This window comes from Rutilus rutilus, assembly GCF_951802725.1.
Source record: "Rutilus rutilus genome assembly, chromosome: 1".
NCBI classification, from domain to species: Eukaryota; Metazoa; Chordata; class Actinopteri; order Cypriniformes; family Leuciscidae; genus Rutilus; species Rutilus rutilus.
In genome coordinates this window covers 13,508,150-13,534,143 of record NC_140209.1, presented here as the reverse complement: position 1 = coordinate 13,534,143, position 25,994 = coordinate 13,508,150, and the positions used below count along the sequence as shown (strand labels likewise).

Genomic DNA, 25,994 nt, shown 5'->3' with positions numbered 1-25,994 from the left:
CTCGCTCTGCCATACGGTTACCCCGGGTTACAGACCCTCTAAAGCTTCCAAAACACTGGCCGTGTTATAAGTGTAAACCCTGCGCCCGCTCACGAGCACGCGCACTCACTTTCAGACACTATATCCCCCACGCCGCTCTCGCGCCAGGGGTGTTTGACAGCAAAACGCGCTCCATCCTTCAGGACCGAGCTACTGAACGCTGTACAGCCGGCCAATACTGTTTATCAGCCCCCGTGTTCGCGCGCGCCGCCCCATCCTCTCTGATACAGGTTCTCCATCCCGCGCAGCGCGGCGATCTGAACCCAGAGACCATTCGACCCCTAGCTATGCGTGCAAAAGCATGGGAAGCTATTCAGGGCGCGTCAGAATGGGTGTTGAACACTACAAAACACGGCTATTCGCCTCAATTCGCTCGTCGCCCCCCGCGCTTCTAGCGCAGACAGAGACGAAAGTGGGTTTAGAAGCAGCGCACCTGCTTCGAGCAGAAATAGCGAAGCTGCTGCGCAAAGGGGCCATAGAACAGGTTCATCCTTCCTTGAGCGAGTCAGGCTTTTACAGCCGTTACTTCCTCGTTCTCAAGAAGGACGGAGCATTAAGACCTATTTTAGATCTGAGACATCTGAACACGGCTCTCATGAGACGGCCGTTCAAGATGATTACAACCAGACAGATCCTTGCGCAGATCCGCCCAGGAGACTGGTTTATCTCTCTCGATCTGAAAGATGCGTATTTCCAGATCCAGATAACCCCCCGTCACAGGCCATTCTTGAGATTCGCCTTCGATGGTCGAGCTTATCAATACACAGTCCTGCCGTTCGGCCTGTCTTTAGCACACCGTACATTTACGAAATGCATGGACACGGCTCTCGCGCCCCTGAAAAGTCAGGGAATGCGAATTCTGAACTATCTGGACGACTGGCTTGTTCTAGCGCAGTCAGAGACAGAACTTGTGTCTCACAGAACAGCGCTTCTCAGCCATCTGGAAGGTCTGGGTCTAGCGGTCAATTGGACCAAGAGCTCGCTCCCGCCCCGTCAGTCAATTTCCTTTCTCGGAATAGAACTGGACTCGGTGGCGATGACGGCCAGATTGTCGGAGCAGCGCGCGCGCGCCGCATCCGGCGCCTCGCCGCATCCTTCAAAGAAGGCAATCGGGTTCCTCTGAAAGCATTTCAGCGCATCCTGGGGCACATGGCCTCAGCTGCAGCAGTGCTTCAGTTGGGTTTACTGCGCATGCGCCCGCTTCAACGCTGGCTAAGAGCGCGCGTATCCCATCGAGCCTGGGCGACCGGCGGCTCGCTAATCAGAGTGACTCAGGGCTGTGTCTCAGCCCTGCAGCCCTGGCTAGTAGCTGAATGGTATCACACTGGAGTGATTATGGGAGTGATTTCACACCGGAAAGTTGTCTCAACAGACGCGTCCAACCTAGGTTGGGGAGCGCTCTTCGAAGGCAGACCGGTCTATGGCCGCTGGTCAGACCAGGAGAATCTCCTACACATAAACTGTCTAGAGATGCTCGCGGTCGAGAAAGCGCTCATGCACTTCCTCCTATTCCTCCATGGTCACCATGTTCTAGTCCGCACGGACAACACATCAGTAGTGGCCTATGTGAACCACCAGGGCGGTGTCAAAAAAAAAAAAAAAAAAAAAAAAAAAAGCTCTGCGCCCTGACGGAACGCCTCCTCGTATGGGCTCAGCACTCTCGGCGCTCTCTGAGAGCATCGCATGTGCCTGGCCATCTGAACGAGGGCCCCGACAGACTGTCCAGGGACAACGTTCCCCTGGGGAGTGGTCTCTACACCTCCAAACAGTCCAGTCGCTGTGGCGCCGCTTTGGCAGAGCGAAAGTCGACCTCTTTGCGTCAAAAGACAACGCACACTGCCCAGTATTCTTTTCAAGAGCGAGGACGCGCTGGCCCAGACATAGCCCAGCGGCCCGCTATATGCTTTTCCCCCGGTCTCTCTGCTGCCTCAGGTCATCGAGAGAGCCAGGAAAGCGCGCCACACAGTGCTCCTCATAGCCCCGTTCTGGGAGAACCAAGCTTGGTTCCCGGAACTCATACAATTGATTTACCAGAAGGGGTGATGAACACGATCATACAATCTAGAGCTCCCTCCACGAGGCGGCTCTACACGTCTAAATGGTCGGTGTTTAACAAATGGTGCACTGCCAGAGGGCTCGATCCACAGACATGTGGGGTCTCGCAAGTATTGTGCTTCCTTCAAGAGCTACTGGACGCGGGCAGGTCCCCCTCCACGCTCAAAGTCTATGTCGCGGCCATTTCAGCGCTCTCTGTCTCAGAAGCCGGGCCGCGCATTAGGAAGGAACGAGTTTGTCATCCGCTTCCTTAGAGGAGCGAGAAGGATGAACCCCCCGCGACCCCCTTCGGTTCCTATGTGGGATCTTTCACTGGTCTTAGACGCCCTGAAAGCACATCCCTTTGAACCCTTAGAAACTGTGGATATGAAATACCTCACGCTCAAAACTGTTTTTCTGATAGCACTGTCTTCAGTAAAACGTGTGGGAGACCTTCACGCGTTATCCACTAACGCTGCGTGCCTCGAGTTCGGACCCAATGACTCTAAAGTTATTCTCAGACCGAGGCATGGGTATGTCCCCAAAATTTTGGGCACTCCCTTCAGAGCGCAGGTCATTTCCCTTTCAGCCCTGCCGAATGCTGGCTGCGAGGCAGATAGTAATCTCCTCTGCCCAGTCAGGGCGCTGAGAAGCTATATTTCACGCTCTGCCGCCTTCAGGCGTTCAGAGCAGCTCTTTGTTTCGTTTGGTGGGCGCACCAAGGGTCTCGCCGCCTCGAAACACACCCTATCCAGATGGATAGTTGACGCTATCGCAGCTGCTTACGCATCTAAAAACCTGCAGTGCCCTTTGGGCATTCGGGCGCACTCCACCAGAGGCATGGCCTCATCGTGGGCGTGGTCCAGTGGGATTCCCATTCATGACATTTGTGCAGCGGCAGGCTGGGCCTCCCCTTCCACATTTGTTAGGTTTTACAACCTGGAAGTTCCCGCTTTGCAGGCCAAAGTGTTATCAGTCTAAGTCTCGCGTAGCCAGCCCACTGTCTGTGCGCGGGCTATGTTGCTGATTTAGCTCTACTGGTTGAGCTGCACTATGTGGAAAGTATCAGTTGGACCGGCTGTGCCGCTCCCTGCCCCATATTATGTGCTTGTGTACTGTGGTATCTTGGCCGCCCAGCTCCGCTTCGCGTTCCCTGGGCTCCCCATGGGATTCATTCAGGATGCTGGGCGCGCGCACGGCGTTGACAAGGGTGTTCCCGCAGCGTAAGCTAGCTTACGCAATACGAGAGAACCTCTCGTAAGAGAACGTACTCGGTTACTAACGTAACCTCTGTTCTCTCTAGAGAGGGAACGAGTATTGCGTAACCCGCCGTGCTCTCGCCACGAGCTCATTTCGCTTCATGCGACAGAAACCAGCGAAGCAGCCTCTGTACCTTGCTTAAATACGCTAAGCCACACCCCTAATGACGGGCTGTGACGCATTAAGCGCGCCAAGCGCGATCATTGGACGTGACGTCACGCGCAAGGCTCAGCCATAGGCTGCTGCAGTTGCCGCAGAGCAGCCAATGGGCACGCGATTCGCCTGCCCTAGGTCTGCAGGCTGCCGCACTGCGTTGAAAAGATTTTAAAAATTAAGGATAATTTTTGGCTTCAGTATCTCGAGAAAGGAGACTTTCCCGCAGCGTAAGCTAGCTTACGCAATACTCGTTCCCTCTCTAGAGAGAACAGAGGTTACGTTAGTAACCGAGTACGTTTTACGTGGGCCAGTATTTTAAACCGTTTGAATGCAGTTAAGGGGGTTGGCTCTTTACAGTTATAATTTGGTTAAGAGGTTTGCATTATGGTTTGTTTGTTTCTTTATCAGTGACTTTAGTTTCTCATGAGATAAACTAATCCAGTTAATGCATTTATATTTTGTCTTACTCTGTCTTATTTCTGAATTTGTTTTTGTTTTGTTTTTCTTGGCCAAGGTCTCATTGTACTTTACTCCATATTCATTATTTTGTTTTTCTTGGTTTGAGAAGTGTTTTAGAATGTATGCCTTATTATTCAAGTGTACTGCCTTCTGGAACCATTGCTGGTTCTGGCAGTTTGGTTATTTTGTGATTAAGATTATTTCAGTTTGTTTCTTCATTTAAATATTATATTGATTTTTCTTTCTGGTGAGTGAATCCCCTTTTGATCGTGTGTGTGTCCGTTTCAGTTGCTGAGAGCCGTGGTGGTGTTGGTGTCCGGGTGGTGGTGTCCCCTTCCTGCGTGCTGTGTTGTCTACCCCGTTTTCTTTGCTGTGTTCACTGTTGTGTTTTCAGTGTTTGTATGTGTTCACGTGGGTGACTTTTTCCTTCTCCTCCACTGGTAAGCCTCAGCAGCAAGTATGGATGTGTTCTAAATTGTGTTTTTAAATTATTGAAATAAAGTTTGTTGCTCATTTTCAAAATTGAACCGTCTCTGGCTGAATTGTATGCGTACCTGTGTGTCCTTAAGTGTATTAGTAATATTGCAATTAGGAAATAAAGAAAATCATTCTCTGGGTGAAAGTCCCAGGGTGGCGTAGTCGGTGCTTTTGAGGCAGGTTCCACCCAGACTATAACCTCCTCTGTTTTTGTCTGCTCTCGTGCCGCCACACAAGGAAGAGCGAGTCCTGTCCAGGTCTCTTCTTTTATAGTCTGAATTCAGACGTCTTCATCATAGTTAATATAAGGCACATGACTGCTATTTCAATATCACGTGTACAACTGCTGGTCCCAGCAAGTGTAGTCCTGCTATTCCTGTACAAGCATGACTATGCCTAGTCAGCCGAAGATACAACAGTTCCTTTGTATTTGTGGACAACAACCCTTGTCACTGCTCTCTCATGTGATTTGAGAGAGACGGAGATGGACAGCAACCTCTTTATTCAGAACAATATTTTTAGATGGTTATACTTTTTAGTAACCAAGACAGCTCGTCAGCTGCATCTTTAGTTACAGATTTCTTAGTGACCCTTTCTGCGTTGACGTCGAGTTGGAGGTGCAAATGAAGCGAAGCTGTGCATGCGTAAAACCCCACAAAAGATCACTGATATGATTCAGATGGAAAAATAAATAATGAAGTTATCGCGCAATTCTTCTGACAGGATACATATATTTAGTAAAATATCTCAGCATTCACTGATGCGGTCCGGGTCGCACGCAGTCACCATGTGTTTGGTCTAAAACTGCTCTCATGTATTTGGCTCCAATCAAGCTCCGATACAGTGCTTCACATCACTACATATTCCTGCTCATTTCGACGGACCATCGCAAATAGGGCTCGGGGGATTACTTTTCACAAGTAAGATTTAACTTTACCGTACTTTTGGTCGTATTTTGTGAATGGAATATTACCAGAGAGTTGATAAGGAGCAAGGATCTTTGATATTACTGAAATCGTAGCCAGCTAACTTAGCTAAGCTATGTTTACTTTACCGGCTGCTGTTCATCCGGCTTTGCCCTTACAAAAATAACCTACAGGAATCCTGCAGGACATTTATGCAGATTTCCTACAGGATTTTCAGCTCATTTTCCTGAAGCAATACCTGCAGGAATTGTATGAAGGAAAACATGCAGGAATTACATCCCTGCAGGGTTTTAAAATATAATATTCAAAGTTCCTGCAGGACTGTTGTGGATATGCAATTATACAGGACTTTGCAAGTTGTCTTCTGCAGGATTCATGCAGGGGGAGCAGAGCGAAGCAGAGTCCAATTCACAGCCAAATGTTTCTCTAACGTTAAATGAAGCCTCTACACTGTTTTCCTGAAAAACAAGAAAAAAACAAAAAAAATTTTTTTTTAAATGTGTGTGTGTGTGAGTGAGTGTGTGTGAGTGAGAGAGAGAGAAAGAGAGAGAGAGAGAGAGAGAGAGAGAGAGAGAGAGCGCATGAGCGTGTGTTTGTGTGTGTGTGAGAGAGAGAGAAAGAGAGAGCATTAACGTGTGAGAGAGGGAGAGCATGAATATGTGTTTGTGTGTGAGAGAGCATGAGGGTGTGTGTGTGTGTGTGAGAGAGAGAGAGAGAGAGAGCATGAGCGTGTGTGTGTGAGTGCCATTTAGTATAAAAACAAACTCAGTAACTGATATATTTTAGATTTTGGGCAGATCAGTGAAGCTCCTCCCACACCAATTGCATCATCAGTGAAGCCCCTCCCACAGTAATTCTCCAATAAATGCTGTAAATTCCCATCAGCTACAAGTGAAGACGAGCATCAGAGCATCAGGAAGAGCTGAAATCTGCAAAGACTGAGTTTATAAAAGAGGACAGTGAGAACATGAGTGATCCAGAACCCTGCAGAATGAAACACACTGAAGATCCTGAAGAACAAAGAGGTTGGTGTTTATTCTTCATTCATTCATGATGCTGAAGAACATTCATGTTAGAAACATTCAAACACTTCATCACATTTAGATAAACAGTTCAACTATGAAATGGTCAGAATGTTCTAGGTTTTTTCTTCAACAACTGGTCAGTAAAGGGAGGTTTGAGACATTGTTATATTGATTGTCAACATCAGATCAAGCTAAATACTATTTTATCTGTTTTATTTTACATTTATTTTAAAACATGGGATTTGTGTCAATAATGTTTTAAAAATAATAATTGGAAGATACATTTACCTCATTCATGGAAAGTTTTCAAGGACAAATAATACATTTATAAAATGCATCAAATTATAATATTTTAAAGCAATTGTCTACTTTCTACTATTACATCAGGGCTCACTTTCATGTCCTTTCACTTTATATTTCTCTCTTTGAATTATTTTGATGTACTGAAAATTTAATTTAATACATTTTTCTTTCATGTCAGAACTGAGTGAAGTGAAGGAGGAACATCATGTCAAACCTGGAGAAAAACCTTTGAGTCGCTCAAAATCTAAAAAGACTCAAAGACTAAATTTTTTAAAGAAAAGAAGAGCCAAGAAATCTACAACCTGCACTCAGTGTGGAAAGAGTTTTACGAGCAAATGTAGTCTTGAGATTCACATGAGAGTTCACACTGGAGAGAAGCCGTTCTCATGTGATCAGTGCGGGAAGAGTTTCAGTCAATCTGCAACCCTTAAAGGACACATAAGGATCCACACTGGAGAGAAGCCGTTCTCATGTGATCAATGCGGCAAAACATTTCTTAGGGCATCAGAGCTGAAGTCACACCTGAGAGTTCATATGAAGGAGAAGCCACATTCATGTTCTGTGTGTGGAAAGAGTTTTTCACTGCTGCCATATTTACATGCACATGAGAAAATGCACACTGGTGTGAGAGAGTACATGTGCTTTGAGTGTGAGAAGACTTTTATTACAGCGAACAGTTTAAAACTGCACCAGAGAATTCACACTGGAGAAAAACCTTACAAGTGTTCACACTGCGACAAGAGATTCAGTCACTCATCATCTCTGAAAAAGCATGAGAGGATCCACACTGGAGAGAAGCCGCACACGTGTGATCAGTGTGGAAACAGTTTCACACGCAAACATTATCTTGAGATTCACATGAGAGTTCATACTGGAGAGAAGCCGTTCTCATGTGATCAGTGTGAAAAGAGATTCTCATGTAAACAAAAGTTTGCGCGTCACATGAGGATCCACACCGGAGAGAAGCCGTTCTCATGTGATCAATGCGGGAAAACATTTCTTAGGGCATCAGAGCTGAAGTCACACCTGAGAGTTCATACGAAGGAGAAGCCGCATTCATGTTCTGTGTGTGGAAAGAGTTTTTCAGGGCTGCAATATTTACATAGACATCAGAAAATTCACACTGGTGTGAGAGAGTACGTGTGCTTTGAGTGTGAGAAGACTTTTACTACAGCGAGCGATTTAAAACGGCACCAGAGAATTCACACTGGAGAAAAACCTTACAAGTGTTCACACTGTGACAAGAGATTCAGTCTCTCATCACCTCTGAAAACACATGAGAGGATCCACACTGGAGAGAAGCCGCAAACGTGTGATCAGTGTGGGAAGAGTTTCTCTTTTAAAAGTTACCTGAAGCGACACATGAGGATCCACACTGGAGAGAAGCCGTTCCCCTGTGATCAATGTGGGAAGAGTTTCTCAAGCAAACATAATCTTGATGTTCACATGAGAGTTCATACAGGAGAGAAGCCGTTTAAGTGTGATCAATGTGGAAAAAGTTTCAGTCGATCTTCACACCATAAAGAACACATGATGATCCACACTGGAGAGAGACCGTTCACATGTGATCAATGCGGGAAAACATATATCTGTGCATCAGAGCTGAAGAAACACCTGAGAGTTCATACGAAGGAGAAGCCGTATTCATGTTCTGTGTGTGGAAAGAGTTTTTCGCTGAAGTATAGTTTACATAAACATCAGAAAATCCACACTGGTGTGAGAGAGTACATGTGCTTTGACTGTGAGAAGACTTTTATTACAGCGGGCAATTTAAAACGACATGAGATAATTCACACTGGAGAAAAAACGTACAAGTGTTCACACTGTGACAAGAGATTCAGTCGATCATCACATCTGAAATCACATGAGAGGATCCACACTGGAGGAAAACCTTACAAGTGTTCACACTGTGACAAGAGATTCAGTCAATCATCACATCTGAAATCACATGAGAGGATCCACACTGGAGAAAAACCTTACAAGTGTTCACACTGTGACAAGAGATTCAGTCGGTCAGAACATCTGAAAACACATGAGAGGATCCACAGCAGAGAGAAGCCGCACACGTGTGATCAGTGTGGAAAGAGTTTCTCTTTTAAAACTCACCTGAAGCGACACATGAAGATCCATGCAGTGGAGAAACCACATCACCTCAGTCTGAGATCACAGTAAGTAGTTTATGTTCATGTGCTGAGCAACAAAGTCTCTTCTGTGTAAGTTAGACACACATCTCCCTATAGCCAAATCTCTCCTCTCCACCTATAGCCGGTGTGTGTGGTGAGCACAGGACACTTTCTTGATTGATTGGTATAGATTAACTCGTGTTCAACCAACAGGAATATTTCATTTGTCTATTAGTTTAAATCAATGCAAAAAACACAAATGCGCTAAAGCAGAAATAAAGCACTATACAGGGCTCTAGACTGCAATGGTCACATTTTGCAACCTTTTTTAAAGGGGTGGTAAAACACCTTTTTTTGAAGGCTTGATTGTGTTTGTGAGGTGCACTGTAACTGTGGTCATGCTTCATTTTTAAAAATTCGCATTTTTTTTCACATATTTAACCATTTATACCATTTATAACCATAACCATAACCATTTATACACTGCTCTGTCCTCCTTGTAAAAACGGTCGGATGTTCTATGAACTCATAACTCAGATTGTATTCGTCTAAAAGAAGAATGTCATACACACCTAGGATGAGTTGAGAGTGAGTAAATCATGGGCACTGACTTGGAAACCAGGAGAAACATTGTGCCTTGAACAAACAAGTTCATGAAGTTTTAAGTTATAAGGCTTTTAAGTCCACAAATCACCAATATTCCCTATGGATTTAATGTAGTAATGCTTCATGCTGCATAGAAATTATTCATTTCAGGGTTCGTACATCTTTTTGAGAGTAAAATGCAAGCACTAATCAAGAACTTTCAAGTCCATCACACTTTTTCCAGCTCTTCAATTTTTTAAATATTATCCAGTTTTAATATTATTTTTAATGTGATGACAAAAACCATGATTTGTTCATCTTTCAAAGATTGTCCCCATTTGAACTAAATGTTTCAAAGTGTAGGAAAACTTATACTTGGCAAACCAACGTTTTTATTTAACATTTTTAAATCAGCACTATAACCAGTAGACTGAAGATTTAAGACTACAGTTTAAAAAAAAATTATGTGTTATACTTAAGAGTAAAGAGAATGGAATATGCTGGAATATATATATATATATATATATATATATATATTTGTCAGAAAAGTAAACAAAACAACGAATACATCATCGCAATTACCAAGTCCATCTCATCTGGCATGTTATTAGAATTATTGATAATGTTTTAGAACTCATCTCTGTTTATATGACACATTAGTTACAGTTTCTGTTTTCATAGACGTTAAATGTCAAGTCAAGTATATTTGTATAGCGCGTTTCACAATACAGATTGTATCAAAGCAGCTTCACGGTATTAAATTAAAATAATACAACAAGGTTTGTTTCTAGTGGAATTTATTGATTGATAAATTTAATTAAATATCCCCAAAATATCCCCAACTGAGCAAGCCAAAGGCAACAGTGGCAAGGAACCGAAAAACTCCATCAAGTGACCTCCATCAAGAAGATCCGTTAAATAGACTGGGGCTAAGCCGTTTAGGGCTTTATAAGTCAGTAGCAATACCTTGTAGTTAATACGGGACTTTATAGGTAACCAATGTAGTGATGTTAAAATCGGTGTTATATGATCATATTTTCTTGATCTAGTAAGAACTCTAGTGGCTGCATTTTGGACTAACTGTCGCTTGTTTATTGAGGATGCAGGACAACCAGCTAATAAAGCATTACAGTAATCTAGTCTCGAGGTCATGAATGCATGAACTAACTTTTCTGCATCAGAAACTGATAGCATGTTACGTAGCTTAGCAATGTTTCTAAGATGGAAAAAGGCTGTTTTTGTAACATGAAATATGATTTTCAAAAGACAGGTTGCAATCTAGTATAACACCCAGGTCTTTTACTGTAGAGGATAAAGTAACAGGACATCCTACTATGTTAAAGTTGTATTGCGAGAGGTTTTGTGGGCGTTTTTTTGAACCGATAAGTAGTACCTCTGTCTTGTCTGGATTTAATAAAAGAAAATTACGCGTCATCCAGTCTTTTATATCTTTAACACACTCTGTCAATTTGGATAATTTAGCGCTTTCATCCGGCCGTGATGAAATATAGATTTGAGTGTCATCAGCATAACAATGGAAACTAATTCCATGTTTCCTTATAATATTTCCAAGTGGCATCATATATATTGAGAATAACAGAGGGCCTAACACAGATCCTTGCGGCACTCCATAGTTTACTGGAGTTATGATCGATTTTTCTCCATTTAAATAGACAAAATGGTAGCGGTCAGATAAGTATGATCTGAACCAGCTTAATGCTTGTCCTTGAACACCAGTATAATTTTGTAGTCGATCTAAAAGTATTCTGTGATCTATAGTAGGGGTGGGCGATATGGCAAAAATATCATATCACGATTTTTTCAGAAAAATCACGATTCAGGATTTTATCACGATTCTTGGTTGTTGGTTTTACTCTTTTGTGACTGAGCATTACAGCCAAACTAATGTCCATATTTTAAAAACAAAGCCTTAGGTAACAAAATATAAAATAAAAAAAGAATGGCAGACAGGGGCGAAGATAAAAATATTTGTCATTATTTTCTGTTATTAAATATTAAGATCAAAGATACACATTACACATACACAACTTAATATACAAATTAAATTAACAGTGCTTTATGTTTTCAGCTACAGTAGGTGTATTTAGCAGTAGCATTGAAGAAAGTAATTAAATGAACAAATATGAAAATAAAACAAAACATAGACCTCACTGTATAAATTATACATTGATACTTATTAAAGCTACTATTAAAGTTATCAGTCAAGAACAGTGAGTGATTTTCTCTTTGCATTTTGTTGTTTTATTAACATTAAAGGGATAGTTCTCCTATAAATTCAAATTGTCGTAATTTACTCTCTCAAGTTGTTTTAAACTCGAATAAGTTTCTTTCTTCTGTTGAAAATAAAAGTTACTGAGCCACATTCTTCAAAATATTAATATTAGAAAAATATTAGAAGGAAATTAATAAAGGTTTGGAACAACATTAGAGTGCGTAAATAATGAGAGAATTTTTATTTTTGTGTGAACTATCCCTTTAAGGACAAGCGGCAGCATGTTTTCTATTCGGCAGCTGTCTCTTTAAGAGCTGCGTGCGACGCGTCTAATATACACGCATTTGACAAGCAGATTTTCTCTCAATTTTCTCAAGTTTGCTTTCACTTTAGACATAACCGACTCTGTTTATGTAAACATTGTGTATTTGACCGTATTAGCACAATACGACTCTAAAGATAACTTAGTCCATTTTCCAGGGCAGGCGCTGGTAGACATGGCTTTTAGTGCATGTGAGCTTCACATGTAACTTAACGCACTGAGAAACGCGCATCAGCACGCAAATTAAATGTTTAACCAACAAGTCATTATTGCACATGCAAATTATGAACTTTTGTGAACTGCAGTGTCCCGTTCCGCTGCGTTAACATTTTATGTGAATGTACATCGCGTTGTTCAGTGGGACAGAGGCGCCAGAACAGCAACTGATATGCACGATACTACGATATTTCTTAAAAAGCAGATCGTGGAGACATTTTAATCGTCCACGATCAAAAATCGTCGTATCGCACACCCCTAATCGATAGTATCGAACGCAGCACTAAGATTAAATAAAACTAATATTGAGATACAGCCTTGGTCAGAAGCTAAAAGAAAATCATTTGTGATTTTAACGAGCGCAGTTTCAGTGCTATGATGCGGCCTGAATCCAGACTGAAACTTTTCATAGATGTCATTTTCTTGCAAAAAAAGAGCCCAGTTGAGCGGACACAACTTTTTCTAATATTTTAGACATAAATGGAAGATTTGAAATGGGTCTATAATTTGCTAGGTTATTATGATCTAATTGTGGTTTCTTAATGAGTGGTTTTATAACTGCCAATTTAAATGTTCTTGGAACATGACCTAAAGATAAAGACGAGTTAATAATATTGAGGAGAGGCTCTTCCACTATAGGTAACACTTCTTTTATTAGTTTAGATGGTATAGGATCTAATAAACATGTTGTTTTAGATGAAGTGATAAGTTTATTTAGCTTTTTGTTCTATAGTTGTAAAGCACTGTAATTGTTCTTGCGGGGTGATAATTGAAGCTGAGTTATGAGGCGCGTTTGAAGATTGAACGTTTACAATTGTGGTTCTGATGCTTTCTATTTTCTCAGTGAAGAAGTTCATGAAATCATTACTACTAAACTGTAACGGAATATTTTGTTCAGGTGACGCTTGTTTATTTGTTAGTCTAGCCACGGTGTTAAATAAAAACCTTGGATTATTTTGGTTGTTTTCTATTAGTTTGCGGAGGTGCTCAGCCCTGGCTGCTTTTAGGGCCTTTTTATAACGTGACATACTGTCTTTCCACGCGATTCTAAAGACCTCTAAATTAGTTTGTTTCCATTTACGCTCTAAATTACGGGTTTCTCTCTTTAGAACATGCGTAGTGTTGTTGTACCATGGTGCATTACTTTTCTCTCTGACCTTTTTTTATTTAATGGGTGCAACAATATCCAATGTTCTAGAGAGAATGGTGTTCATAGTGCTAGTTAGTTCTTCTAGTTCATCTGTTTGTTTGGGTTCAGGCAGCAGCTGAGACAGATCAGATAAGCAATTTGAGAAATTATCTATGGTGGATGGAAGGATTGTTCTGCCTGGTCGATAACGCGGCGCTGCATGACATATTACAGCAGTACGTAATTTGCAAGTTACCATGTAATGGTCAGTGACATCATCACTTTGTGGAATGATATCTATATCGGTTGGATCGGTTCCATATGATATAATTCAATCGAGCGTATGATTAAGACGATGAGTTGGTCCGGTGATGTTTTGCTTGACCCCAAAGAAGTTTAATAAATCTGTAAACGCAGCCCCAAACGCATCATTTGAATTATCTACGTGTATGTTAAAATCTCCAACTATTAATGCTTTATCGACGTTGACCAATAGATCTGAAAGAAAATCTGCAAACTCTTTTAAGAAATCAGCGTAAGGCCCTGGTGGTCTATATACAGTAGCCAAGGCTAGAGATAATAGGGATTTGTTTCTTACATCTGAGAGCGTAACATTTAGTACAAGTACTTCAAACTAATTAAACTTGACACCTATTTTCTGGGTAACATTAAGAATATCTCTATAAATTGTTGCAACACCACCGCCACGACCAATCAGACGGGGCTCATGCTTATAACAGTACCCTGATGGAGTAGACTCATTAAGACCGAAATAATCATTTGGTTTAAGCCAGGTTTCAGTAAGGCAAAGTACATTGATGCTATTATCTGTGACTATTTCATTTACAATAACTGCCTTAGGTGTGAGTGATCTAATGTTTAGAAGACCTAGCTTTAGACATTGTTTTTGTTCACTAATAGCGAGATTTTCTGTTTTAATAAAAATTAGATTTTTCCTAGATCCTGCAGTAGATTTATTATTTGATCTCACTAAACGAGGAATAGACACGGTTTCTATGCAATGTTCTACACTAGTATTTATATAAGTTAAATTGGTGCAGCAGAGACTATGATTTGGACTTTTGGTTACTAGTCAAAAGGTATTTAACATCTTGGAGATGTTATCCGACAGAAGATCTGCTCCGATTCTACTTGGGTGTAAGCCATCAGCGCGGAAGAGCCTAGGACGTTCCCAAAACAGATTCCAATAATTTACAAAGAGCAGTTTCTGCTCATTACACCATGACATTAACCATTCATTTAGCGCAAATAATCTACTGAACTTTTCATGCCCTTGTCGGTACGTGGGAAGCGGTACAGACACAATGATCGTTATATCAGGCGATGTGCTGCGTACCGTCTCGATCAGGCTCCTGAAGTCTTTCTTCAGAACCTCCGTCTGCCGCAGCCTGATATCATTCACTCCCGCGTGCAACACGACGGCTCCGATACGCTCGCATTCAAGATCTCGGGTACCCGCGCAGCGATATCGAAAACACGAGCACCAGGAAAGTAGTGACAGGAAAGCCTCTTCCGCTGCGGAACCACCGTGTTGGCGTATCGGAGCCGGAGTGAATGAAACCATGGCTGATCGTGACCTGGGCGCTCGGGACCAATGCTGAGAAACGCACGGAGTAGACGAGGTCGGGGTGAGCGGATTACTAATGTTAGTCACTGATTTGTGTGCATCGGCACGTGATGTTTCAAGAGCTAAACGCCGGTCTCTCAGCTCAGCTTGTTTCTCTAAAAGGTCGCAGATCTGCTTCTCTACAGCTTCCAGCTCAGACTGCACCGCATGCAGCTCGAATGTGTCCTCACCTGCACCAAAAGGTGGACAACATACATCTGATATATTCGCCATTTTAACAGAAGGACAATACGTTAGCAACGACGCTACCAGTGATGCTATCAATATTAATACTAATTTATAACTGAAGTCTTGGATATAATCTGTCTTTTTAGTAGTACGGGGGTAATGTAGACGCACGATATGCGAGAAAATGTTCGTTTGTAAGTGAGTGTAGAGAAGACGCGCTCAGCCATGACCCACTGGTGAAAACTGGTGTTGGATCACAAATCGGCTTGAGACGCTTGAGACTGTTGTCTGCTCAACAATCCGCTCAACAGTCCACGTTGTAACTATGAGATTTGAGCAGCAGTGCTTCTCATTGAGGAAAAGTAGAAAATGTTTGTTGTAATTGAGTTTAAAGAGAAAAATCACGGATTATGAATCAAATCGATGGAGCTCCAAACACAAACAACGCGTTCAGACGCGACGCATGTGCAGATCAACCCGCAAGAATGTGCTGTAAATCTGCTGTAGGTTTATGTAGGTTGTAGGTTTTAAATCCTTCATGTTAATCTTATATGAACAATGTAGATTAATGTAGAATAAACCAATATTTTAGTCAGAATCAGTGTTGGGGTAGTTACTCAAAAAAAGTAATTAGTTACCAGTTACTAGTTACTTCTGTAAATTGTAATGAGATTACTTTAGTTACTGCGTTTGAAAAGTAACTTCACTTTGACATAGCCCTATCATCACCTGTCTGCATAGTGTTTATTGTATAAATGTAGGCCTATACAAAATGGCATGTAACACCATATGAAAGAACAATATCCCCATCTTCACAAATAAATATGCCTCACTGTAAAATCCACAAAAAAACAGGATAAAGGAGGCTATAGTTGGGTCATTTTAAAATGGGGTCAACACACAAGTTTCAAAACACAGGCTTTGGGAAACATGAGAACAAAACTCTTCTCCTGAGAACAAAACCAGCTTTTTATTAGGTTCATGGCAAAAAAAAAAAAAAAAAAAAAATTGGTCAATGAAAAATATAAAAATAAAGGTCACTTTATCCCATAAAATAAAATCTTAATTTAAAATATACTTAAGCCCATAAAAAGGAAACAGAAAATGCAATTAATTAAATAAACTGAAAATTTGCATCATCCCAAAAACATTATTTTCCCCTTAGCTCGCTCTCCTCTGCTACCTGGAGATGTGGCTTCCAGAGGCGATAACATAACAAGTCACAAACTCTTGAACCTATTCATGAATTATTGTGTGTTGCAATTATCACAATGCACAAAACAGAAAGTGCAACAAAAGTGCAAGAGTGCAACAGTGAAAACAGAAAGTGCAACAAAAGTGCAAGAGTGCAACAGTGAAAACAGAAAGTGCAACAAAAAGTTCCATTCAATTCATTTTTCAAAATAACGATTGTATCGCATAAGTACAAGTCTTTCGAATCTTTTATCTGACAGCCTGTTCCTCCTTGGGGTCAGAACAACACTGCCCAGGCTGAAAAGCCTTTCAACCGGTGCACTTGACGGTATTGGAGTGTTGTACTGCTTTGCAATTTCCTTAATCTTGGGGAACCTGTCCTGGAGAGAACCTCCCAGTCAGATCCGGGCAATTTTAAGTACTCCATGACTTCACTCTCTGCGGTGTACGAAAACTCCTCTTCAAATTCAAAAAAGTCATTGTGACTGGAGGTGGCTGGGCTCTGAACTGCTTGTCTCATCTGTGGCTCTTCAGGAGTCCGGGAACGACACTCAGAAATTAGCATGGTTTTAACAGCATCTCTTCTCATCTTTGAGCCAGCGGAGCTTGAATTTGGGCATTGTGGCAGCAGCCATAAGAGCATCCTTGCTGTCCAAGACAGATGCAAATCTCTCTTTGATCGCCTGTGATATGAAATAGTACATTGATTAGACAAACATATACAGTTCAATTAACAGCTTTTATAGCCTCATAAATTTGGGATACATCAGCTATATTAAACTGTAGGCCTATAGCCTGCACTGCAAGCTATTATTTAAGGCGGCACTGATACAAATTATTTTGTGGTGAAGTAAATACTACAGAAAAAATTTTCATGTAATTTACATGAAAAAGTTCAGGCAAGAATAATAAAAAAAAAAACGAAGTAAATTCTTAATTTAATGTTATATTGTTTGTGTGAAATGTATTGCAAAGGAAACTTCAACTAAATAGATATTCAACCTTTTCCTAAGTTAAAATTACTTATTTTCTTTGTTACTTTCATTTAACTTAGTGAAGTAGTGTACTTAATTCTGTATGTGAAATTTACTTTTAAAAAATATGAGTGCAAAAAACTAATTAAGTAAATTTAACTTATTGTTTTTTTTTTTTTTTTCTGTGTAGGGCCTATTCATTTTATTATTCAATATGTGTTTACCTGTACAGTAGCACCAGGCATGCCAGCTGTCATCTGGGAAAGGCCATCCTTCAACGCAAGCAACTTTGACATGAGAATCTCCAAGGTTGGCAGGAGGGTGCCGTAGTAGCAATTATCTTCTCCTTGTAGTATATCTAATGCAGCAGCAAGAGGTTTTGACACTGCACAATATTCCTTCAGGAACTGATACTCACGCTCAGTGATGCCCTTTACACTCAGTCTAGAAAAAATGGTGTTTAAATCTCTGATTGGGATTTCTGTGATGAGAGATGAGGCGTTATGAGTCGAGTTCCAGCGTGTAGAAGTGGGTATGATGAGCTTTCTTTTTAGCACATCCTCAAACTGTGGTCTGAAGCCACAGTAGAGCGACTAGTTTTTGTCCAGAGAGCTGCACACTTGGCGAGAGCACTTCTGTAAAGTGCTTTACAGTCATGGTTACTGGTCAGCCATTTCTCCAGGTCAGTTTTTGAGATCAGGTTTAGTGTATGTGCTGCACAGTGCAGATGAGGTGGCAGTGAAAATGTGACATCTGATTCTGTGGAGAGTGCTTCGGCAACATCAGTAAAAGTGACCTCCTCCTCCCCCTTCTCATCAGATGGCTCGTCAGAGTCAGACCCATCATCAGGATGGGATTCAAACATTCTAAAGGCTTTTACAAAATTGCAGCCATTATCAGTGACACATGCTGTTACTTTATGTGATAGTCCAAAGGCTGAATGAACCTGTTCTATTTCGCTAGCTATGACATCGTAAGTGTGTCTTCCTCTCACCCGTTTGCAGGCAAGAGCAGCCTTCTCGCGTTTAAAACTAATGCTGTCTATTCAGTGCAACGTCATTCCTAAATAACTTTTGTTGTTGGCGGACCAAATGTCCGCGGTGGTAGACACATGATCCAGGGACTCGAAAGTTCTTTTGAGCTTCAATTCCATGTCGGAATAACACTTATCCAGATAATGGGAAAATGTTTTCCTGTCGGACGTTGTCTTGTGAGTCGCGGGTATTTTATCTAGTATTTTTCTGAACCTGGGTGATTCAATGGTCGACAGGGGAAGCATGTCTTCTACAATGAACCCTGCAACTAGCCTGTTCATTTCGTTTTGTGTAACCTGCTGCGCTCCAAGACTTGAGAAAAGCTTAGCTTGTTTAGGCGGGGCCAGCTGATGAGTGACTCCTTCAAATGACCGGCGAGCAGGATCTTTCGCCACAAGTTTTGTATTGCTATGCTGGGCTGACAAATGCTTGGACAGGTTGCTCATTGAGTTGGCAGCAGTTGAAAGATACTTGTCACCTGGGCATAGAGTGCATTTCACACGAATATTTTTGTCCTTTCGAGCAATAAATTGAAAGTAATGAGAATATCGCCACTGGCCGAAACCACCTGTCTCCGTCTCCATCTCCCTCTCCTTCGCACCAGCAGCTACGTCACTCAAATCGATCTCTATGGCAACGGTGCCCAGGCAAGCACACACACACAAGCATGCACGCGCCACTTAAACAGACAGAACTTTACACACAGGCAAACAAGGCTTGGGTAACGCAGGAAAGCGCGTTCCTATAGTCTAGTAAAGTAGTGTAGTTACCGATATTTTTAGTGTAATGCGTTACTTTACTTCGTTACCCAAAAAAGTAATATTGTTACTGTAATCCGTTACTTTGTACCTCGTTACCCCCAACACTGGTCAGAATTATTGCTCTTCATCAACTTGAAGTCCTGAAGCTCGTTCTGTAAAGTTGAACAGAGACTAAACATTTAAGGAAAATGGAAATACACACATGACTTTCTTACATTTACTGATAAGGATATAACCATTAAATATAAGAATGTGCTACAAAAGTCATTAAAATTACAATATTTCAATCTCCGCATTTAATAAAACTACTAGGGAATCACTTTAAATCGGGCCCAACAAATAAAGCCCGACCCTACCCGAGCCCGAGCATGTTGTGTCCGAGCCCGGCCCGACCCGACACGTTCACTGTAATTATGAGCCCGAGCCCGATTTAAACCCGACTATTTTTAATATGTGGGCCGTTATAACAGGGGCGGTGCCAGAATTTTTTTGAAGCATGGGGTGCTGCTGTGCTAGATCATTTAGGCTACAGGGGGGAGCTGTGCAGTTATACATATTATATAAATACTAAATGAGCAAAAATTGTCCACTCAATATTCAATAGCCTATTCAATTATTTTAATTATCACAATTAAAGTTTTAATTGTATTAAATTGAACAAGCACAACATTCAGCATTTAATCAAATATTCTTAAAGATTAAAAGAAGAAGTAATAATCTTACTTCAACATATTGTTATTTCAACAATATGTGTGTGAGCAACAAGCAAGATGTGCATTTGTAAATTCGGTGACAGCGCGTGTGCAAATGGTGTAAGTGATCGCGGTGTGCCGGCGACTCCATGTCATGATTATATTGTCTGCTATATATTGCTTTTTATGTATTAAATCCAGGCAATTGGTTGATGAAAAATGTATTAAAATTAAGATACAATTTATACTAAATGAAATTCACTTTAAAGAAAAGCTTTCTTCAAAACAAAACTTAACAAACTTGAAACTATGTGCTTATTTAATGGCTAAAACACGTAGGTTACAGACTCTTTTTGTACAAATTGCAGCCAATTCTGAATTTTGCACAGTTGAAAGGCATTTGTTTGTGCATAGTAAAACATATCTGTAACATTTATCACGTTCATAATTGTGCGTAGGCTACATTCATTAATTATTATTTTAATGAATCGACCTAATGCGACAAGGAAGAAGCATGTAAACTGCTTTGTTTGTTTATTCAGAAATAGTTGAATGGATCGGAAAAGTAACAAAAGCGGATATTAAGGCCTGAGGCTGACTACTATAATAATTTCTGTCATGGCAAGACTGTCTGTCTGTTCATGGCAAGACTGTCTGTTCATCGTCGAAGTCCCCGTTTTTTTTTTTTTTTTTTTTGCTGTCATAGGCGAGCAGCGTGCGCATTTAATGCATGAGACAAAGCCAACACATTCTGTTGTCACTACCCATGACTAGTTTAAAATGTGTCCATACCTCCGATTTTCCTCCAAACTTGCTCAAAGTTAAAGAGCATCTTGCATGTAAAAAAAAAAAATCTAAATGAATATATAACCGTGTATGAAAATACCATATGAAAAGATAATGCAGGATTTAAAATGTTTTAAAACGACATAAGGACACCAATTTAGTAGATAAAGTGAGCGTTTCTTTGCCTGCTGGTACAAACCGCTTTTTTTCAACATCGCGTCATTTTACGTCACACGAGGGAGACGTGTGCTGTGCCGGCTGCCGCAGCTCAGTGCAGAGTAGGTTGGTATTCAGTAAGAGCGGTCGTGAGTCAGTGTGTTTTCAGTAGTTTTTGTATTTCAATTTATCATCGTGTAACCGGCCTAAATCTGCCCACTGTTATGATCTGCGTTGTGTTGGTTTATTCAGAGAAGACACCGGACACTGGAACTGCTGCTCATGGAGAATTTATTTTCATCGAGGAAGTAGATGGTACTCTCCTCAGCATGCTCAAAGGAGTCTGGATGGATTAAACAAAATACAGCAACAATGTGTTCACTCTGTGATTCAATCACCTCTCCTCAGCGCTCTCAATGCAGACTGAGCACACATCACAATGATAATGACATCAAAAATTCTGTGTGTGAAACATGTTACAAACAATGGCAAAATTAATTGTCACAAGCATTTATACCAAACATACATTACATTCTCCTGCAGCTATTTTTAAGTCAATCACAAATTAGTAAAGAAACAAACTGATACAAAATGAATACATTAGGAAATTTAACAGAAATAAAACATACCTGGATGGATTAAACAAAATACAGCAACAATGTGTTCACTCTGTGATTCAATCACCTGCACAAATCAAATACCAGTAAATGAATCAGTAAAATTCACCGCGTTCTATTGACGCACACACATACTCAATCACCACGTTCTATTTACGCACACACATACTCAAATTGCTGTTCTCAGTAATAAAACTATCAAATCCTATCCATCCATTAATAAAACACTTCCTACAACACTTAGAACAGTCTTAACAATAATATTACAGCATATTATAAACTTAATCACATTTAGGATAACTTTTATACTCCTATATAAGAGGAGCACCTCTAATTGCTTACCTCTCCTCAGCGCGCTCAATGCAGACGGACGCAGCACGAGGTGAGCGGCAATGACGTCACGACGTCAACAAAAAAAAAAAAAACGCAAAACTCTTTAACCAAATGAATACTAATGATGTCAAAAACCAAATTATAGCCTTTTCTTGGACACAGTAATATAAAGTAAATAAACTAAAATTGACAGGAAGGATTATTGGTGAAATACATGTATTCTCAGTGAATATTCACTCATGAATATTAACATCCGTCACAATCGTCATGGTAAATTTTTGTGTTTGTGGAGCTTGCAAAAACTCCAGCCTGTCAGGACATCGAGTCCACCGGTTTCCTAACAAGAAAAAGGACGGTGCTATATCTTTCGTGCCTGTGTGCGGTTTGTGCAGGTGAAGAGACGGGATTTCTCTTCCGCGTCGGCTTCGGAAAACGCGGTCGTGTGTAGCGTTCACTTCAGATCGGAGGATTATCGTCCCGGCGATATGATGGAGTTCAACATGGGATACCGAAGTAAGAACCGGGTGAGACTCAGAGCTGGTGCGGTGGATGTAGGCGCGAGCACAACATCAACTGGCAAACGCAATGTAAGCGGAACAAAACTGAGCTACTCGTTGTTGTGTTTGTGTGGACCGTTTATCAGTTTGGACCAGTGCAGCGCGAGCCTGATCAATCAACACTGTAACTGCGAGATTCAGTAAATAAAGCATTTGAATTCGCCACTGAAGTAATAACATCGCTGCGAGATCTAGTGAGAAATATTCACATTTCTCTGTTATTAACGGATCAAACAGCGCTGACGTGGAAACCAGGAATAAACATTGTGCAATGAACGAACTATCCAGTGTCCACAGATCAGCAACATTCACCATGGCTTTACTGTAGTAACACTAACTGCAACCATGGAAGTTTGGCATTTTCCACTAAGGCCCAGTATGCATCCACCTCCCTGCAACACTGACTTTCCTCAGCTGTAAACATTGCCTCGCATTTCCCACACAAGCACCTATGGAACAAAAAATGTATCAGGAATAAATATCTCTCTGTCTCTCGATGAGAAACCGCTAAGTTATATCACGTAACGTTAGTCTGGGCGGATATTAATGAGCATGACAAACGCCTGATCAAAGCTTAGTTTCTGTTATTGTAAGTTCCATTATGTTCTGTCTAACATTAATCCTGGCCTGTCCCTGCTCTCTTGGCAGCCTAGCAGGCTCATAATTGTATGGCTGTGGTCCGTCAACAATTTCCTCAGCGTCCGAAATGTCATTGCGATCCATTTTTCCCTGTTGTTTGAATCGACCGCTCTCCCTCGCGCTACGTCACGACTCTCGCCCGTCACGCCCATTTTCAGATGCGGAAGTAAAATTTTCTCACAAAAACGACTCCAGAAGCCACTGTAGCGTATTTATATATATATTTTTTTAAAGAAAATCTAGTTCCTACATTATTTTTCTATACATTGACTTGTTGGGTCTTCTAACCTGCAAGATGCTCTTTAATTCTCCTGTTTTAATTTTTTTTCTTTGCTTCTTCAAGATCCATGTCACACTTAGAATAGCAACTTAGAATAGCCTACAGCACGCACAGCAGGTGTGATGCGTCACGTGTGCGAGACTGCGAGTGCGAGTGGACGAGACGCTGCGCATGACACGTGACATGCTTTATCAAGGGACCGACCCGACCCGGTCACAAAAAAGTTTGTTGTGGCTTCGACAAAACCTGATAATCTTAAATTACATGATCACGGTCATTATTGTTTTTTCAACATGTGATTAGCTTTAGTACTTAGTTCAGTGTCTAAAATATTAATTATTCCTCTCTCATCATGTCTGTAAGAAATGAAACTTGTTTGTTTTTAGCAGAACTGCCAGAAAGCATCTGGAAGGAGAGGACGGAGAGAACACCAGTGATCCAGAACCTGCAGAATGAAACATCAAGATACTGAAGAACAAAGAGGTTGGTGTTTATTCTTGATTCATTCATGATGCTGAAGAACATTCATGTTAGAAACATTCATGATGAAGAACATGCTGATGCTCACCAGATTTGCATTGTTTCATGACAAAACTAGTGATTTATAACACAAATCATCTTCATGACATTAAAATAGATCATAATCGTGCACAGCAGTTGTTGACCAGATTTGATGAGATTAAAATGACTGTTGAACTCATCAGTGATCTTGACTTTGAGCTTCACTTATCATTTCACGTTTGTCTCTCATTTGAAATCTCACTTGATTTAATGTTTCTTTTAGACCTGATGGACGCGAACGAGAAATGTGTGTAAATGTAAATCAAGTCTGAAGAAACTCATGAGGATCCACAGCAGAGAGAAACTTTACACATGTGATCAATGCGGGAAGAGTTTCACTCGGGCCTTCGTTCTGAAATCACTTCTGTCTTCTCATTCAGAAGAAGAGCACCAGAAAAATTACACCGGAAAAAACACTTTCATGTTTAGGAGCTGAAGAAGAGGCCGTAACACTTTCAACAGAGACATGAATCTGAAATTAATTTGAACTCGGTCATTGTTTTTCAGAGATCAGTCTCATTAGTTTTATAAATGTTTGTACTTCAAGTAATGATGGATTAAACTCATTATAATTTTATCAACAGCTTGTTGTTATTGTCCAGTTGTATTGTCTGCTGATTCTTCTTGCTTCAGGAATAATTCCATAATTTTCAGTTCTGAAAGCCAAGTATTACGTTTGCTTCAGGGGCTTCCCAGCAAACACAGAACGTTCCCCTAACGTTAGTTTTTGGTTCCTGTCTTTTTATTGTTTTTGGGAACTAAATAATATTATTCTGGGAATGCTTTTTTAAATTTTTTTGCAACAATAATATAATGTTCCCAGAAGGTTGCAGGATAGTTATTTTTAACAACATAGACATTTTTAATATTAACATAGAAATAGTTACCAACTATAGAACGTTCCCCAATGGTTATTGTTTATATAAATATGTAAACTAACTTTCCAATTAAAACGCTGCACAATCATTTCTAAATGTAGTGCAGCTTTTGCGGCTTCATGTCACGCCCATAGTTGCCCATAAATAGTCCGTGAAACGCCCACAAGTTAATATTCATCGATTGCGAAATCATGGCAAACACAGAGAGAAAAACCAAGAAACGTAACTTCACTCACGTCATTACGCATTGTGATGGCATCATGGCATTTTATTACCATCCATTTGATTGCATCTGACAAGCTACAGATGTGTTATGAGGATGAATTGCATAACATGCCAATATTACGCAGATCATATTTCTTTTTGCAAAAATGTGTTAATTTGCATTTCTGTTGTAATCTTCGTTTGATTTTGTTTGTTTTACACTGCAGATCGATCAAACGGGTGTTCGTATAGGCTGTTAATTGTAAGACTTGCTTTGTGAAGTCTTCATGTTATTTATGAGGCAGTATTGCCATTTCTTTTACACAACGATCTACAGTTTCACACACTTTCACACACTTTCACAAACTTTCACAACTGCTGACAACGTTACAAAGTTACATTGTGGCAACGGATCCAGAAATTTCACTTTTCCGATTACGACGAAAGTTTGGTCACCAGATTACGTTGCAGTTACGTAATAGTCACATATTTGTGTTAGCTGGGAGTGAGGATAACTAAAAGAAGCACCAAAGAGGAAAATATTTTAACAAGATTAAGGGTTGGGCATACTATGTTGAATAAAACCTTACAAATAATAAATAAACATCCAACAGGATTATGTGAGTATTGTGGATTAGAGGAATCAGTAGAACATGTTATTTGTATTTGTCAAAAGTATAATATAATGAATAATGAACTTAGAAAGTGTTTTGGGAGTTGATGGAGCTTCACCTGAGAGTGGCACTTCCTTCGCTTCATTTGCACCTCCAACTCGACGTCAACGCAGAAAGGGTCACAATAAGAAATCTGTAACTCGAGATGCAGCCGACGAGCTGACTTGGTTACTAACAAATTTAACCATCTAAAAATATTTTGCTGAATAAAGAGGTTGCTGTTCATCTCTGTCTCTCTCAAATCACATGAGAGAGCAGTGACAATCACATGAGAGAGCAGTGACAAGGGTCGTTGTCCACAAATACAAAGGAACTATTATATCTTCGGAGAACAAGCCGCTGACTAGGCATAGTCATGCTTGTACAGGAATAGCAGGACTACACTTGCTGGGACCAGCAGTTGTACACGTGATATTGAAATAGCAGTCATGTGCCTTATATTAACTATGATGAAGACATCTGAATTCAGACTATAAAAGAAGAGACCTGGACTGGACCTCGCCAGAAAATCGAAGAAGAAGAAGAAGAAAGAAGCAGGGGGGCAGGGTTTC

The 25,994-nt window shown here is 40.8% G+C and overlaps 1 protein-coding gene across 1 annotated transcript; it reads left to right on the top strand.

Moving 5' to 3' along the window:
* Positions 1-367: 367 nt before the first annotated feature.
* Positions 368-24,266, top strand: LOC311304160 (uncharacterized protein; the record flags this gene model as incomplete). Its single annotated transcript, XM_084431026.1, has 5 exons — positions 368-523; positions 4,343-4,405; positions 7,832-8,847; positions 23,513-23,609; positions 23,911-24,266. The coding sequence occupies 4 exons, from the start codon at positions 368-370 to the stop codon at positions 23,580-23,582; spliced, it is 1,305 nt and encodes a 434-aa protein (XP_084287152.1). The 3' UTR covers positions 23,583-23,609; positions 23,911-24,266.
* Positions 24,267-25,994: the final 1,728 nt, after the last annotated feature.